This window comes from Protopterus annectens, chromosome 13.part0 (assembly GCF_019279795.1).
Source record: "Protopterus annectens isolate FY-2018-M chromosome 13.part0, PAN1.0, whole genome shotgun sequence".
Lineage (NCBI taxonomy): Eukaryota > Metazoa > Chordata > Ceratodontiformes > Protopteridae > Protopterus > Protopterus annectens.
This window is the reverse complement of record NC_056747.1, coordinates 663,564,876-663,579,441: the sequence shown is the minus strand read 5'-3', so window position 1 is coordinate 663,579,441 and position 14,566 is coordinate 663,564,876. Positions and strand designations below refer to the sequence as shown.

Here is a 14,566-nt window from a genome sequence, read left to right as displayed (position 1 = left end):
CTCTTTTTCAGTGCATCCTTTGGTGTATCCTGCTTAATGATAGCATATGCATCCAGCAATCCAAATGGTAAGTATACCAGTCTGTTTAAGAATAAAGTCTTGCATCCACACCCTCAGAAGAAATGAAACACACTTGTCACAGTACATCACAGTGGTTTCTTGTGCTCATACTTCAAATGGAAAGGGAATCTCTGTTGTTGTGCAAGCATGTTAATAATGCAAGTAAATGATTGCTTAAGTTTCACTGAACAGGAAGGAACAGTGAAAAGTGATTGAGCATAAACAAGGGGATATAAATGAAACATTCCTTGTAATTCCACATTTTAGAAACTGAGGACTTGCATGCCAGTAGATGTTTTACAGTCAATACACTGGGACTTTTATATGGCTAACAACTTTGTGGACAATCACATTTATCTAGCATTATAAGAGCATGTCCTAGATTTTATTTAAGCAATAACCGACGACATGATGTGGTATATTGAAGATTTACCCATGGTTGGTGTGGTTTAATCACGAGGGCGAGGCCCAAGTGATTAAATAAAGCCAACCGTGGGTAAATCTTCAATATACCACAACCACATATTCAGTTATTGCTATTATACATTGACATTATTTAAGGAAAAAAATACTTTTCTTAAATAATGTCTTTGTTTAACGACGCATTACTGTTCTTCCGCTGGTTGTGGTACACTCCTTCCCTGTTTTGATGTACTGAGCATGCGTATGGGACTTGCGTCCCATGCATACCCAGTACATCAATGCTTTGAAATGGAAGCAACGGAGAAAAGAAAGTCTCCGTTGCTCCATTTTTTCTTTTTCTTTTTGTTAAAAAAAAAAAAATGTTTTGAGCACTTTATACCAACGTAAAAAAGTCCCGGCGAACTGACCTTTTTCCATTGGTATATTGTGGGATTTACAATGGGCATGCTGGCCAATCAGCGTACATGTTTTGGAATATTAATGGGGGGTCATTGTATAATTGCTTTTTTGGTATTCTTTTAATCCTACTGCCTGACAGCAGTAAGCCTTTCTGTGACCATTTGTTCCTTTTATGGGAAAAGTTGCTGCCTTTTACCCTCTACACTGTCATGAATATTCCCAGTCATGCCTGCTGTAACACTAAATATTGTTACTGTATTGGTTTTAGCACTGACATGTAGTCTTGAGTGATTTTGTCAGTCTCCCCTTACAAAGAGGCCTATTGACAAGTCACTTGATCAGGCAGCTCAGATTGATTCTGAAAAATGCACTCAACAGTAGTGTGGATACCTACTTAGCAAACTGATACCTTTTTATAACAACATTTTCTATGCTTTTTGAGGGGTGTTGCTATGTTCCTGACAGAGTTAGACTGTATTTCTGGTTATTTTACTACTTTTGTTTTACCATATTACTATTATGAATACACTTTTTTATGTCAGAGAGGTAGTCCGCTTATTAAGTGAATACAGACTGGCATGCAGGACTTTATAACCGGATCTGAAAACAGAACTGAGCAGCAGTGACTAGCATTATGATTTCAGAAGCAGGTAGGTTGAATCAGTCTGGCAGGCTGAAAAGCCATCTCCATGATGCAGAGACGTAGCCCTAATTGCATCCCCAGTGATTCAGGATTGATCAGCAAAGATGGGTGCCAAAGGAGCCATCTAGAGTAAAGGTATGAATGGTCAAGGCTGGCTTGCTCAGGGAGAGGGAAGAGGTACAGGCCACTGTGGATTCAGTCTGGTGGAGACCAGGTGATCCAGCTTACAATAGAAAGCCACTGAGGAAGGCTGTCTTAGTTTGCAAACAGATGAACACTGTGTGTGTGTGTGTGTGTGTGTGTGTGTGTGTGTGTGTGTGTGTGTGTGTGTGTGTGTGTGTGTGTGTGTGTGGAGGCTTACACACAACACTGGGCCATTTTAGGCCCTTTTGTTGGTAATCAACTGACCACCACAAGTAAAGAATTTTAGGAGCATTCAGGAATAATCAATACCAGGTGGTAGCTGTGATCCCAAGTAATTGTCTCACTACTTGTCCTCAGATGACATCAGAATGTAGGATTGAATAGGCCATTATGGGATGGGACTTACTTGTTAGATTGATGGAGAGAAAAAAAAAGGAAAAAACTGTAGGCAAAGTGCTTTACAACTAATGGTTTTTGTTAGACATTATAATGTCTTTAACCTCCTGAGTGGGCCTTTCATCAGGTGTTCACTTTATCTTGTTGATTTATGAAAGTTTTTATTCAGGTATATAGGGCATTTGGAGGCAACTACCTTTGGGAATGTTTGGGGTTATCAAAAAGTACTAGAGAATCATTAGACAGCCTATGTAGAAGATTCTTTAGGAATGAGAAGTGTACTAATTGGTTCTCTGACAGCGCAGGAACAGACTACCAAACTACATTAAAGCAAGTATTAGTTTAGATATTTTTAAGAACAGCCTGGACACTTATTATGGGAACAAGTGTTTTGGTATATTGGCAGGCTAGAAGGGTGTTAATGCCTGTACTTGAAATATTTGTATTTATATATGTATCTGTCTATGTATGTATCTATGTATTTTATTCTTGTCTGCAACTTTTACCCCCTCACAGATCTTACTGAAATCCATGAGAATTTGAATTGTGAAGCAACGTATCTCACAACTTTATCCATTATTTAACTTTTAATTTAGTAATAAATGAGCTGGGGATGGCACTGAAATAAAGAAAAAATGAAATTAAGTAAGTGAATAGAATAATTTGTCTTGCTTATACAGAAAATGAATATTTTTCTGTGGTTCTTTCTCCAGCTTTGTCGGTGGTGATTTTCATTGCCCTCTGTTTAAATGGTTTTGGTGGAATGTGTATGACCTTCACATCACTCACAGTGAGTAGAAGTTATTTATAGGACATTTTTTTCAGATTGGAGTGCTGCTTTTATATGCAGTATATTAAAGTGTTATATAGAAACCTGTACTTATTGTTGTTCCAGTACTATTTGTGTACACAATGTGCCTTCATGTTAGTGTTGCATAACTTTGTACTTCAATAACTTATTATCCTGTTGACTGATGTAAGTGAAAACAGGTGTGCAGGAATTACCATTTCTTCTTCACAATGCTTGGCTGTTGGATTCACTTTCCATCAGAAGCACTATGTGGAATTTGCATGTTCTTCATGTGACTTTTTTGCTAGGGTCTCTGGTTTCTTCCTCTTGCCTAAAGCCATGGGCGGGCTGGATGAATGGGGTTTTAAATTGTCCTTAAGTAGGTGTGTGTGTGTGTGTGTGTGTGTGTGTGTGTGTACTTCTACCAGTGGACTGTCTTGATGGACATCCAGCTTTACACCATTGCTTTCTCCTGATTTACTTGTACCTCCTACATTCTGGAATTATTTGTGTACTGTTGTAAGTCTTACTGCAGAATGTCTTAACTTTTAAGGGGCAGACAGGGGAGCATGCAAATCTTTTAAGCAATTGCAAACCTGGATATCCCTGTGAGCATGGCAGTTTTGTTTAGACAAGTTTAGATTTAAATTCTAGACCAAGTAAGGGAAACTTCCCACCCTAGTTGAGGCACGTGACCCAAGGAGTAGTTGAAGCCATCCGAGAAACTTCAGAGAAGCATGGCCTTACTGGAGAAGTCACCCCTGCCCCTCCCCTAAAAGTGCAGTGATAGGTGCTATACTTTACAATTTGTTAGTTAAATGCTGATACTTTTTAACTAACAAGTTGCATGTCATGAGCAATAACTGTAAGGCATACCTCTCAACTGTCCGGATTTTTGTAGAATGTCCAGATTTTTGCCTCATGTTTTTGGTCTGCTCATCATAAAATCTGTAGTTTTCTCTGGGATGATCTGGGGATTGAAGTCAACAAATAATGACATACATTTGAGTTTCAGACTTCATATCCTTCAGATATATGCATGCTAACTCAAACCTGTTGTTCTGGCAACTTTCTATAAGAGCAATATTTAAAATTGTTATTATTTTTGGGCCTTTGTCCCCCTTTTATTTCAGGCTTTGTCCAGATTTCTTGCACTAAGAGGTTGAGAGGTATGCGTGTGAGGACATAATCAGAATGGTCTTCATGGCCACATTCACATGTACAGCAGAGTCTATTATCCGAACGTCGATTTTCTGAAATATCAGTTATCCAAACGCAGCCTTCCAAAGTTTTTGGGTAGGCAAAGTCATAAAGTCTGAATATGTTAATATTACACATTCATTTATGTGTGTTTTTTGAGCTTGCAGCACACGCATGTGTGAAAAATATTCTTTGTTGTTCACAGGATGTATTCTCTGCATGCAGAGAAAACAAGATGTTACGAGTTTTTTTATCTGGTCCAATGTATGTTTGATTATCCGAACTACCCTAGGTCCCAATGAGTTCAGATAATCGACTCCCTACTGTCCTTTCATTTCTCAGAGTTATCTCAGTGAACGCACACACTGTTTTCTAAGTCGCTAAAGGAAATGTACATTTTGAATTACCTAATACTATTTTTCATTCAGTTTTCGAAAAACATTGCTCATCACTTAGCCAGATGCCTCCTTACACCACCCCACATCATCCCATGTTACTAGTTGAACTTCTAATTTTAGGTCAAGAGATTATATGGATTTCATTCATACAAGTCAAAAGGAAGATGTGTTTTAACATACAATTTTTTCAGTCATCAATCTGGAACATGCCCATTCTAGTCCTTCATTTTTGTTAGGTGTCTTAACCTTGCATAACAAGGTAATTTTCATGCATCTTGGATAGCAGGTGTGGAAGCTGTTCCACTGCAAATGCCTTTACCTTAGACCTTCATAGAAGTCTTACCGTCAGCTCTGGCTAAGTTACCTGGCAGTTATATTTAGATACATATATGTGTCTGTATTTATATTTATGTATATCTATGTGTACATTTTTGTCTCTGTATTTATATGTTTTGCAGACATACATACACATAAATCACATATACATATATGTCTGTATATTTATGTATGTCTATCGGTACATTTTTGTCTCTGTATTTATATGTTTTGCAGACATACATACACATACATCACATATACATATGTGTCTGTATTTATATTTATGTATGTCTATCGGTACATTTTTGTCTCTGTATTTATATATTTGTTTTGCAGACATGCATACACATACATCACATATACATATGTGTCTGTATTTATATTTATGTATGTCTGTCGGTACATTTTTGTCTCTGTATTTATATATTTGTTTTGCAGACATACATATACATAAATCACATATACATATGTGTCTGCATTTATATTTATGTATGTCTATCGCATTTTGTCTCTGTATTTATATATTTGTTTTGCAGACATACATACACATAAATCACATATACATGTGTCTGTGTAATCTTCATTTCATTCGAACCCCATTTTCATTATATCTCAATTTTGTCACAATTGCGGTTATATTTCTATAGTGTTGCTTGCTAATATAGGTGCAGAATATTGCTGGAGTTCCATTTTCTTAGGTAAAATGAGCCAGCAGTGTCTAGATTACAATATTAAAACAAGTGTAGAATGAAGTTTTATGTCACAGAGCCTTGCTGTAACTAACACAACCACAGTTTAAAAATTCCTGTCTGATTCCTATTCCTGTTGTGTTCCTTTTGAAGTCTAAATTAGAAATACTGAGTGATCTTGAGGGGGAAACTCGATACGTGTCTGTTCAGAGGTTCTTCTTAGCTGGAGGTCTTGGGTTTGAATCCTAAATGAGAGCTAATATTTTCCCTTCTTACTTATGTAAGTGGTCATTCAAAAATGTTCCTGGTTTTGAAACATATTTCCAGAGTATTGCTGGTGCCTCCTCCTGGCCACAATAGCATTTTAATGCGTGTTCAGCACACTTTTGCTTGTTTGTTCATTTGTTTCACTGCATTGAGTTTATCAAGAGAAACAAAATAAAAAATATTCAGGCGGCAGAAGTACAACTTATTTGTAGCTTAACCTTGGAGGAAGACTAGCTGTTTTGTATGTTTGCACATTTGATTTTTCTGACCATTTCCAGGTTTAAATTATTTTCACAGTCTGAGCATATCAAGCGATGATAATTTTCCACATTCCACTTTGTGATAATTTATTTCCTCATCCCAGTATTCAGAAATAATGCTAGCACAGTACACTATTCAGAAAGGGCTTACAAAAACACAAAAAACATCTTTAACAGCAAACACAATTTTAAGTTGACTCACTGTTTTCCCAGTCGTATCAACAGCCTTCACCTTAGAGTGAAACAGGAGAGTTTTTAATGCCCTGGTGTCAGCATTTCACAGTAGAATTAGAGCAATATTCCTTTGCAAGGATTACTATCTGAAGAAAGAAAAAAATATGTTATTTTTAAATCAAGTGTAGTTTAACCCAATTTTCTAGTTTTTCATGTATATGTTTTGCTCCACTGTATGCAGTGCCCTTAGTTCTTTAAAGTTATTTTTGTAAGATTTCTGCAAAAATGAAGTACCGTTTTAATTAAATCTCTCCTACATCTCATAGGTTAGTACTAAGCTAACTGCCCTTGCGAGCGATTTTAAGCCTAGCCAATTATCCTTTGTGAGACTCAAACCCTGCACCTTGTGTTTGTATGGCAAACAGCTTAACCATTAGGCCACAGTTTAAACAAAGACAGGAATAAAGTGCTTGCTTATGATTTTAATACTCCACAAAAAACACACACTGCACCAAATGATGAATTTCAGGTAGTCATCCAATATAGGCTGTCCAATTCAAAAATCCACAAGTGATTTTAATACTCCTTCTTCAGTGAGGGTACAGTGACAGTCCCTTCTTCTGTAGTTGACTATCGCTGGGATCCACAGATGTTTAGGGCAAAGTGTTACACAGATTAACACAGGTTGCACACAGTGCGTGTGTGTGCGGGCGATTCAGAGGCATAGATAGTGCAGCCGTGCAAATGAAAATTGTGCAATATGCAGCACATGCGAATGACCACACATTGATTTGGAAATGAGGAATCCTGTGCAGATAAGGCACGTGGAGTATTCAAATGGCATCAAACATGACAGAACAATTCAGAATACGTATACAACAGGAATATGTGCACTTGTGCAAACATATTCTGAACATGAGGAATTTTTGGTATACAAGGAAGCGAATATGGTAGGAGTAGTAGGAGCTACTGCTGTTCATGCCATGTTGCTGCATCCATGCCACTGCAAAAGGTGCCATTGCTGCCTTACACATCACCTCACTGGTCAGCAGATATTGGGCTTCTACTTGTACGTCCCCTACTGACACAAAGGTTGTTGTAGTTAGACCAGCTCCCTCATCCCAGCTCCACCCCACCCCAGTTAGGAGTGTCCACTCCTCTTCCCCCTCCCTACATCAGGAACTCCTTTCTAATATCTCTTGTCCTTCGCATGGATTATGATATTGGTTACCCTCCACTGCAGCTGGTGCATAGACCTCTTGTGGAGTGCAGCAGCATTCACATTCTGCACAACTCCCTGCTACACCTGTTCCTAATACATCTTGTTAGCAGAAATTTTGCCCAGCATCACTTCTGTCTCCTGGGTGGTGAATTTTTTCAACTGTTGCCTCTTTCAAGGGCCCACAGCAAGCTCTGTACACCAATGCATTACAAAAGTAAATTAGTGGGTCAGTCAAGCAGGCTTTTGAAGTCATGTACCTATGACTACTTGCTCCTTTTGCCCCCTTCTGCAGCTGGTTGGGAAGTCCATGTACTGCTTTGCATTACTGCTCTATGTACATTCTGCTGCAGTGGGCTTAGCCAGCTTACACACCTTCCTGCGTCTGCCTGTTGGCCCTTCTAGTGCACCCTGTTGCACAGACACTTTTGCACTGTGTTGCTATGCCTACCCCTTTGTACAGGTGTCATCAGGTACCTTGTGTCCCCTCCTTTCCCACCCACAGTGTGCTGCACCACCATAGCTGGACATGACAGTGGCATGCTGTACTGTATTTCCACTCACACATGTCCCATGTTGTCTGTTTCATTTTTACTGCTATCCACCACAGGTGTTTATTATAGTGCTGGGGTACATTACCAGGTGGGTTTTCTTCCTTCAGTATTTTTTTTTATCCAGTTCCACAGAATTACTATATGAAGTTTTGTATTCCACTGATTTTTGTTCATAGGATTTCTTGCTCTTTTGTTTTATATCATGCTGTAAGGGTCTCATATCACAATGGATATGATAATAAGGAAGTTTTGCCCCACTGTTTATGAAATGCAGCCAGAACGCAATGCGCTACCCATACTGGTGGCTGTTGGCCATGATTGGCATAGCACTGTGGAAAACCTGTGACTTAATAGTTTCACACACAACACAACTTGTGCAGTCTTGTAGTACTTTGATTCTGCTCTAAGAATGTTTTATAATGCCCCACTGCAGTACTACATTGCATGTCATGTGATGTCTGTATGTGCATCCATGAACATGGGACTACCATTTTGCTCCTCAGGTGAAATGAGCTCGAAGGGAAAATAGTGAAACAGGTTCAAGTATTTGGGAGGGTTGGTTGTGGAGAAGGGAAGCCTGAATGAGGAGGTCACATCTATAATCAGAGGAGCTGCAGCCAACTGGCACAGAGTGTCAGGGATAGTGTATTGCAGAAAAGTGCCAAGGAAGCTGAAAAGTGAGGGTGCAAAACAGTGGTGCGACCACTACTTCTGTATGATACAGAAACCTGGACAGTAAAGGCAGAGCAGCTGAGGAAGCTAGACATGATGGAGAGGAAGGGATTGAGATGGGTGGTGGGATGCAGTCTGTAGGGCAGACAAAGAAATAACGACATAACAGCAGAAGTCCAAGTAGCTCCGGTTGCGTAAAAGGTTAAAGAGTACAGATTACCGTAGTTAGGATACATGTGCAGGAAAGCAGAAGTCAGTGTGGTGAAGAAGATTTGGGACAGGCAGGAAGAGGACAAGAGGAAATGAGGGAATCCAGCAAAGAGGTGGCTGGATTGTGTGACAGAATCTGCAATAGTAGGATAGTGCCATTAAATCGAGAGACATGGCAAGATGGCAACAGTTGACACTGCACCCCAGCCCTATGTAGAAGATGGGAAAAATGGGTTTGATGATGATGATTTTTTTTTCTAATTGTGATATAGTCACCATAGTACAGCCATTTATAGCTGATATAGTACAGTTTTGTACCTACCATAAATGTAGATGTTCGAAGATCCACATTGCTGCAGTCCTTACACTTGGGTAGTCCGCTGTCCTCGGTCGGCCCGAATATCAAAGTATAAGGCTGATGTCGGTCAAGGCGCATTTGACTGACATCAGGACGTCAGGGTACAAATGCGCATGACCGACGTCATATCCTCAGTCTTTTCTTGCCCCAGATGTCAGAAGACCCTTTAGGGTCAAAACCAAAAGACAGCAAACAACCAACCAACCACCCTTGCACTAATTATATGTACAATATATACAAAATACACAATATTTACAACCCAACCCACACAACCACCTCTAACTGCAGAGGGGAAGGAGGGAGGGTAAATTGGACTGCAGCAATGTGGATCTTCGAACATCTACATTTATGGTAGGTACAAAACTGTACTATGTTCTTCATCTCACATTGCTGCAGTCCTTACACTTGGGTAGAATCCCAAAGCAGAGGTAAGGGAGGATGGCCAAACTACAAGGAAGCAGGAGCTGCCAAAATGCCCTGCAAAACAGCAGTGGCAAAACCAGCCCTGGATTTAGAGTAAAGTGGCAGGTGATAATGCCTAGAGAAAGTATGCACTGAACTCCAAGTAGCTGCCTCCAATTGGTTGCCACTCCCCTCAAAAAGGCTGTCGAAGTGGCAGTAGCCCTAGTGGAATGAGGCCTAATCCCAGCTGGAATCTCCTTGCCATGATGGGAATAACAGAAAGCAATGCAAAACCCAATCCACTTAGAAATAGTTTGTTTTGACACAGGCTTGCCCTGAGAACTCAAAGCAAAAGAAACAAACAACTGCTGAGACTGCCTGAACCCTTTAGTTCTGTCCAAATAATATCGCAACTGCCTGTGTACATCTAAAGTGTGCAAAATCTTTTCCCCTTTATTTTGGGGATTTGCATAAAAAGTAGGCAAATGAATAGTTTGGTTTAAAGCCACACTAGAAACCACCTTAGGCATAAAGGAAGGATTAGTACGCAAAGATACCCTATCCTTATGGAAAATCAAGAAAGGCTCAACCGCCATAAGGGCCTGTAATTCAGAAACCCTTCTTGCAGAGGTAATGGCCAACAAAAAGCAGTCTTCCATGATAAATATTTCAACTCAGAAGTAGCTGCAGGCTCAAAAGGTTGTAGAGTAAGTTTCTCCAACACAAAATTGAGATCCCAAGCAGGAGTAGGAGCTCTACGTGGGGTCTTATATTCTTTGCCCCTCTAAGAAATTGCTTGAACAAAGGATGAGAAAACAATGGAGGGTCACATTCATAGTGAGCTGAAATTGCTGCAGCATGAACCTTAATAGAAGAGAAGGACAAACCTTTGTCCAGTAACTCAGTAAGATATTGAAGAGCCACACTTAAATTAGGCTCAGAAACATCAAAATCCTTCGCTGCACTCCAAAATAAAAATCTCTTCCATTTATCTGCGTACACTTTCCTTGTACTAGGCCTTCTGGCCTCCAAAATAACATTCAAAACTTGCTGTAGAAGCTGAGACCCTCCAGGGTTTAAAACAGAATATGCCAGGCTGTTAGATGTAGAGAGTGAAGTTTGACATTGAGCAAATGGCTGTCCTCCTGTGACAACAGGTGTGGAATCGAAGGCAAAGGCCATGGAGGCTTCCATACCAGACTTCTCAGTAATGGGTACCAGTGCTGTCGAGGCCAATCTGGAGCTATTAAAATCATCCTTGGCTTGTCCTGTCTGACCTTTAGAAGTACCTTTGAGAGGAGAGGCAGAGGTGGAAAGGCATACACATGAAGATTGCTCCAATTGAAAGAAAGAGCATCCACTTTCCAAGCTGTGGGATGAAACCTTTTTATGCAAAACTTTGGCAGCTGATGGTTTAGTGGAGAAGCGAACAGATCTATGTCTGGAGTTCCCATGACACTGTCAATTTCTGAAATACATGAGGATCCAATTTCCACTCGTGGGGATCCATAATTCGTCTGCTCAACACATCTGCTAAGGAGTTCTGTGCTCCTGGCAGAAACCTTGCCTGAAGATTGAGCTGTAAACTGAGAGCAGTCTCCCACAAAATCATTGCTTGCCTGCATAGAGGATAAGAATGTGTTCCCCCTTGCTTGTTGATGTACCACATGACAGTTGTGTTGTCTGTTAGAATCAACACCTGCCCTGGAAGAAGTAAATCCTTGAAAGCTATTAATGCAAACTGGACTGCTAACATCTCCTTTAGGTTGATATGTAGATGTTGTAGTCTGGCAGGCCACTTGTCTTGTATCCACTTTCCATTTAGATGAGCTCCCCAAGCTTTGTCTGAGGCATCTGTCGTTAAAATCTGACTCGCCTCTGGCCGGGTCACAGAGAGTCCCTTGTTTAGGTGACATTCCTGAGCCCACCACAAAAATTCCTTTTGAATGCAAGGTATTATTTGAATGACAGTGTCCAGATTCTGGCAGTGCTGTGTCCATACATTTTTGAGATACCATTGAAGCTTCCTCATATGCAGTTTGGCATTGGGAAGCACCAGAATACAAGATGCCATGAACCCTAAGGCTTGAAGGACTGTCCTTGCAGTCAGCCCGGACTGATGAGATAGTTGATGGAAGTAAAGGGAAAGACTCTTTTGTTTGTCCGGGGTTAAAAAGGCCATCTGGGATGCTGTATTCAGTCTTACACCCAGAAAGCACATGTCCTGAGAGGGTACTAGACTGGACTTTATTTCGTTCACAGAATACCCCAGGCATCTTAGCACTGCTATCACATATTCCAAATGATGAAGAAGCTCTTCCCTTCCTTGAGCCAGAATCAGGCAGTCGTCCAAATAAGGATAGATCTGTATTCCTTTTAGCCTGAAGAAAGCTATCACTGGAGCCAGAACTTTCGTGAACACTCTGGGTGCAGTAGATAAGCCAAAGGGCAATGCAGAGAACTGATAGTGAGAAGTCCCAGCTCGAAAACGCAGATACTTCCTGCAACTTAGTCTGATAGGAACATGAAGGTAAGCCTCCTTGAGATCCAAAGTTACCATCCAATGATCTTTGCCCAGCAGAGGTAAAAGCTGTTGTAACGTCAACATTTTGAACTTGGGAATGTCCAGATAAGTGTTGAGGATAGATAAATCCAAAATTGGTCTCCACGTGTTCCCCTTCTTTGGTACTAGGAACAGGCGAGAATAAAATCCTAGGCCCACTTCTGGCATAGGGACCGGCTGTATGGCCCCTAGTTGAAGTAACAGAGAAATTTGCTTGTGAGCCTCTATTCTTTGTTGAGGAGGAACGTCTGGCATGCCTCTGAAAGGAGGCAAGGTATGGAAATAAAACCTGTAACCTTGGTGTATGATATCCAATACCCATCTGTCTTGGGTAATTAAACTCCAATTTTCTTTGAAAAGTGCCAACCTTCCTCCCAAAGGTGCTGCCAGACGAGAAGGCTCTGGCAGCTGAAAAGGTAGGTCATTGGGTCTGTTTACGAAAGGACTGACCCCTGCCCTCACCTGAAGACTGTGCAGGTGAACTCCCTGTTCTAGGCCTGAAAGAGCCCTGAGCTCTGCCCCTACCACGTCTAGATCTACCCCTAGACTGGGAATCATAAGAAGGATACGTCCACCCTTTAGCAGGCCAATTTCTACTAAACTTTGGAGGCTGAACCTGCAAAAAATCTTTAACAGTCTGCATAGACTTAGCCTTGTCTTCCATTTTCTTTAAAACTGCCTCAACAGGAGAACAAACAACACATCAGATTGTAAAGGAGCATCTAAAATCCTTGTTTTAACATGGTCAGATAAATTTTGATCCCTCAGCCAGGCGTGCCTGCGAAGAACTGACCCAGTGGCAGCCACCCTAGACGAGGCCTGTACAGCATCAAAACCACATTGCAAAGAATGCTTACCCACCTGTTCAGAAACATGTACTAAATCTTGTAACTCTTTACAATCAATACCTTCCGCCAGAGCATCAACCTTAGACTTCAACTGTGAAAGGAGATAGTTTTGGTATTTTAACATGTGAAACTGGCAATTCAAAGCCCTCATAGCTAGAGTGGAAGAAGTATAAACTTTCTTTCCCCATCTATCCAAGGCCCTGGCTTATTTATCTGCAGGAACCGGATTCTTGACAACAGAAGCCTTAACACCTTTAGGCCCCTGGCTAACAGTTTCTGGGTCTGCCCTAGGACTCTTAAAAAGATACTTATTAACTTCAGGCACCCTGTAATACCTATCCGGTTTAACAGGAGCAGGAGGCAAAGAATCAGGATTAAGAGAAGCCTCTGTAAAAACATCTTCCACTACATCCAAAACAGGAGGTATAGCCAAAGGCCTATGCTGGGGTAAAACAAAATTCCCTAAGCCTTTTCCTGGAATCAGAGAAGTCCTGACCTTCCCACTTAAAATGCTCCCTCATGGAATGAAGAGTTTCTGAAAAAGAAAAATCCTCAGGAGGAGAAGCAGAAGGAGTAGAATCATCCACATCAGAATCAGAATAAGGAGAGTACTCCTGCAAGTCTTCAGTCAAGACTCTGAAACATCCGAAGCCTGCTCAAAACTCCCTAGCTCAGGCTCCACCCTAGGCCTCTTATCAGGAGGAGGCAAAGAACCCCTAATCAGAGTAATTAAATCTTCTGCCATTTTAAGCATATGCTTCTTGGGCACAGTTCCAGAAGAACTAGGGGTGACACCAACTGAAGCTAAACCTGGCCTGCCTCTAGGAGAAGCCTTGGAAACAGAAGGAGAAGGCCTAACAACCCTAGGCAGGGAGGGGAGTACAGTAACCTGAGAAGCCCCATCAGCCTGACCTGCCTCCTGAGAGGCCACATCCTGCAACAACAAGGTCTCTCCCTGGGATCCCAAAGAAACCTCGGTGGAACCACCGCTCCACCGACACCTCTAAAGAACCGGCGTCCGGAACGGACGGTTCTTCTAACCTAGGCTTCACTGCTTTGTCCTTGCGCTTCTTTGAAGAAGCGGGCGTCGGAGCATCCGACGGCATTTTATAATTGCACCGCTTCCCAAAGACTAACCTGGCACAATCTAGTCTTCTCTTTATAGTGCGCTTATTAAATCTAGCACAAGAGCGACACCCAACAACGCCGTGCTCAGGCCCTAAACAAGGAATACACAAAGTATGATAGTCTCTATGCGGTATCTGTTTCCCACAAGAAATACAATTATTCACTTTTTCTGACATCCGTAAACCACTGAGGCAAGAAAAACTAAAATATTCCCCAACGGGTACTTAGCCAACTTTGACTCGGTCTGAAACTCCGAAAACGAAAAATTTCAGAACGCCAACCGGCACTTGCAATACTGCTTCTGCATCGGACCATGCGTCAAAAAAGACTGAGGATATGACGTCGGTCATGCGCATTTGTACCCTGACGTCCTGATGTCAGTCAAATGCGCCTTGACCGACGTCAGCCTTATACTTTGATATTCGGGCCGACCGAGGACAGCGGACTACCC

At 41.3% G+C, this 14,566-nt stretch overlaps 1 protein-coding gene across 3 annotated transcripts in view; it reads left to right on the top strand.

Moving 5' to 3' along the window:
- Nucleotides 1–14,566, top strand: part of SLC43A2 (solute carrier family 43 member 2) — a 293,798-nt gene that overhangs the window by 89,326 nt on the left and 189,906 nt on the right. For all 3 annotated transcript variants that reach the window (XM_044054351.1, XM_044054352.1, XM_044054350.1), the window contains exons 4-5: nucleotides 12–67; nucleotides 2,779–2,855. In XM_044054351.1, the coding sequence (XP_043910286.1) occupies nucleotides 12–67; nucleotides 2,779–2,855 (133 nt within the window). The remainder of the gene's footprint in view (nucleotides 1–11; nucleotides 68–2,778; nucleotides 2,856–14,566) is intronic.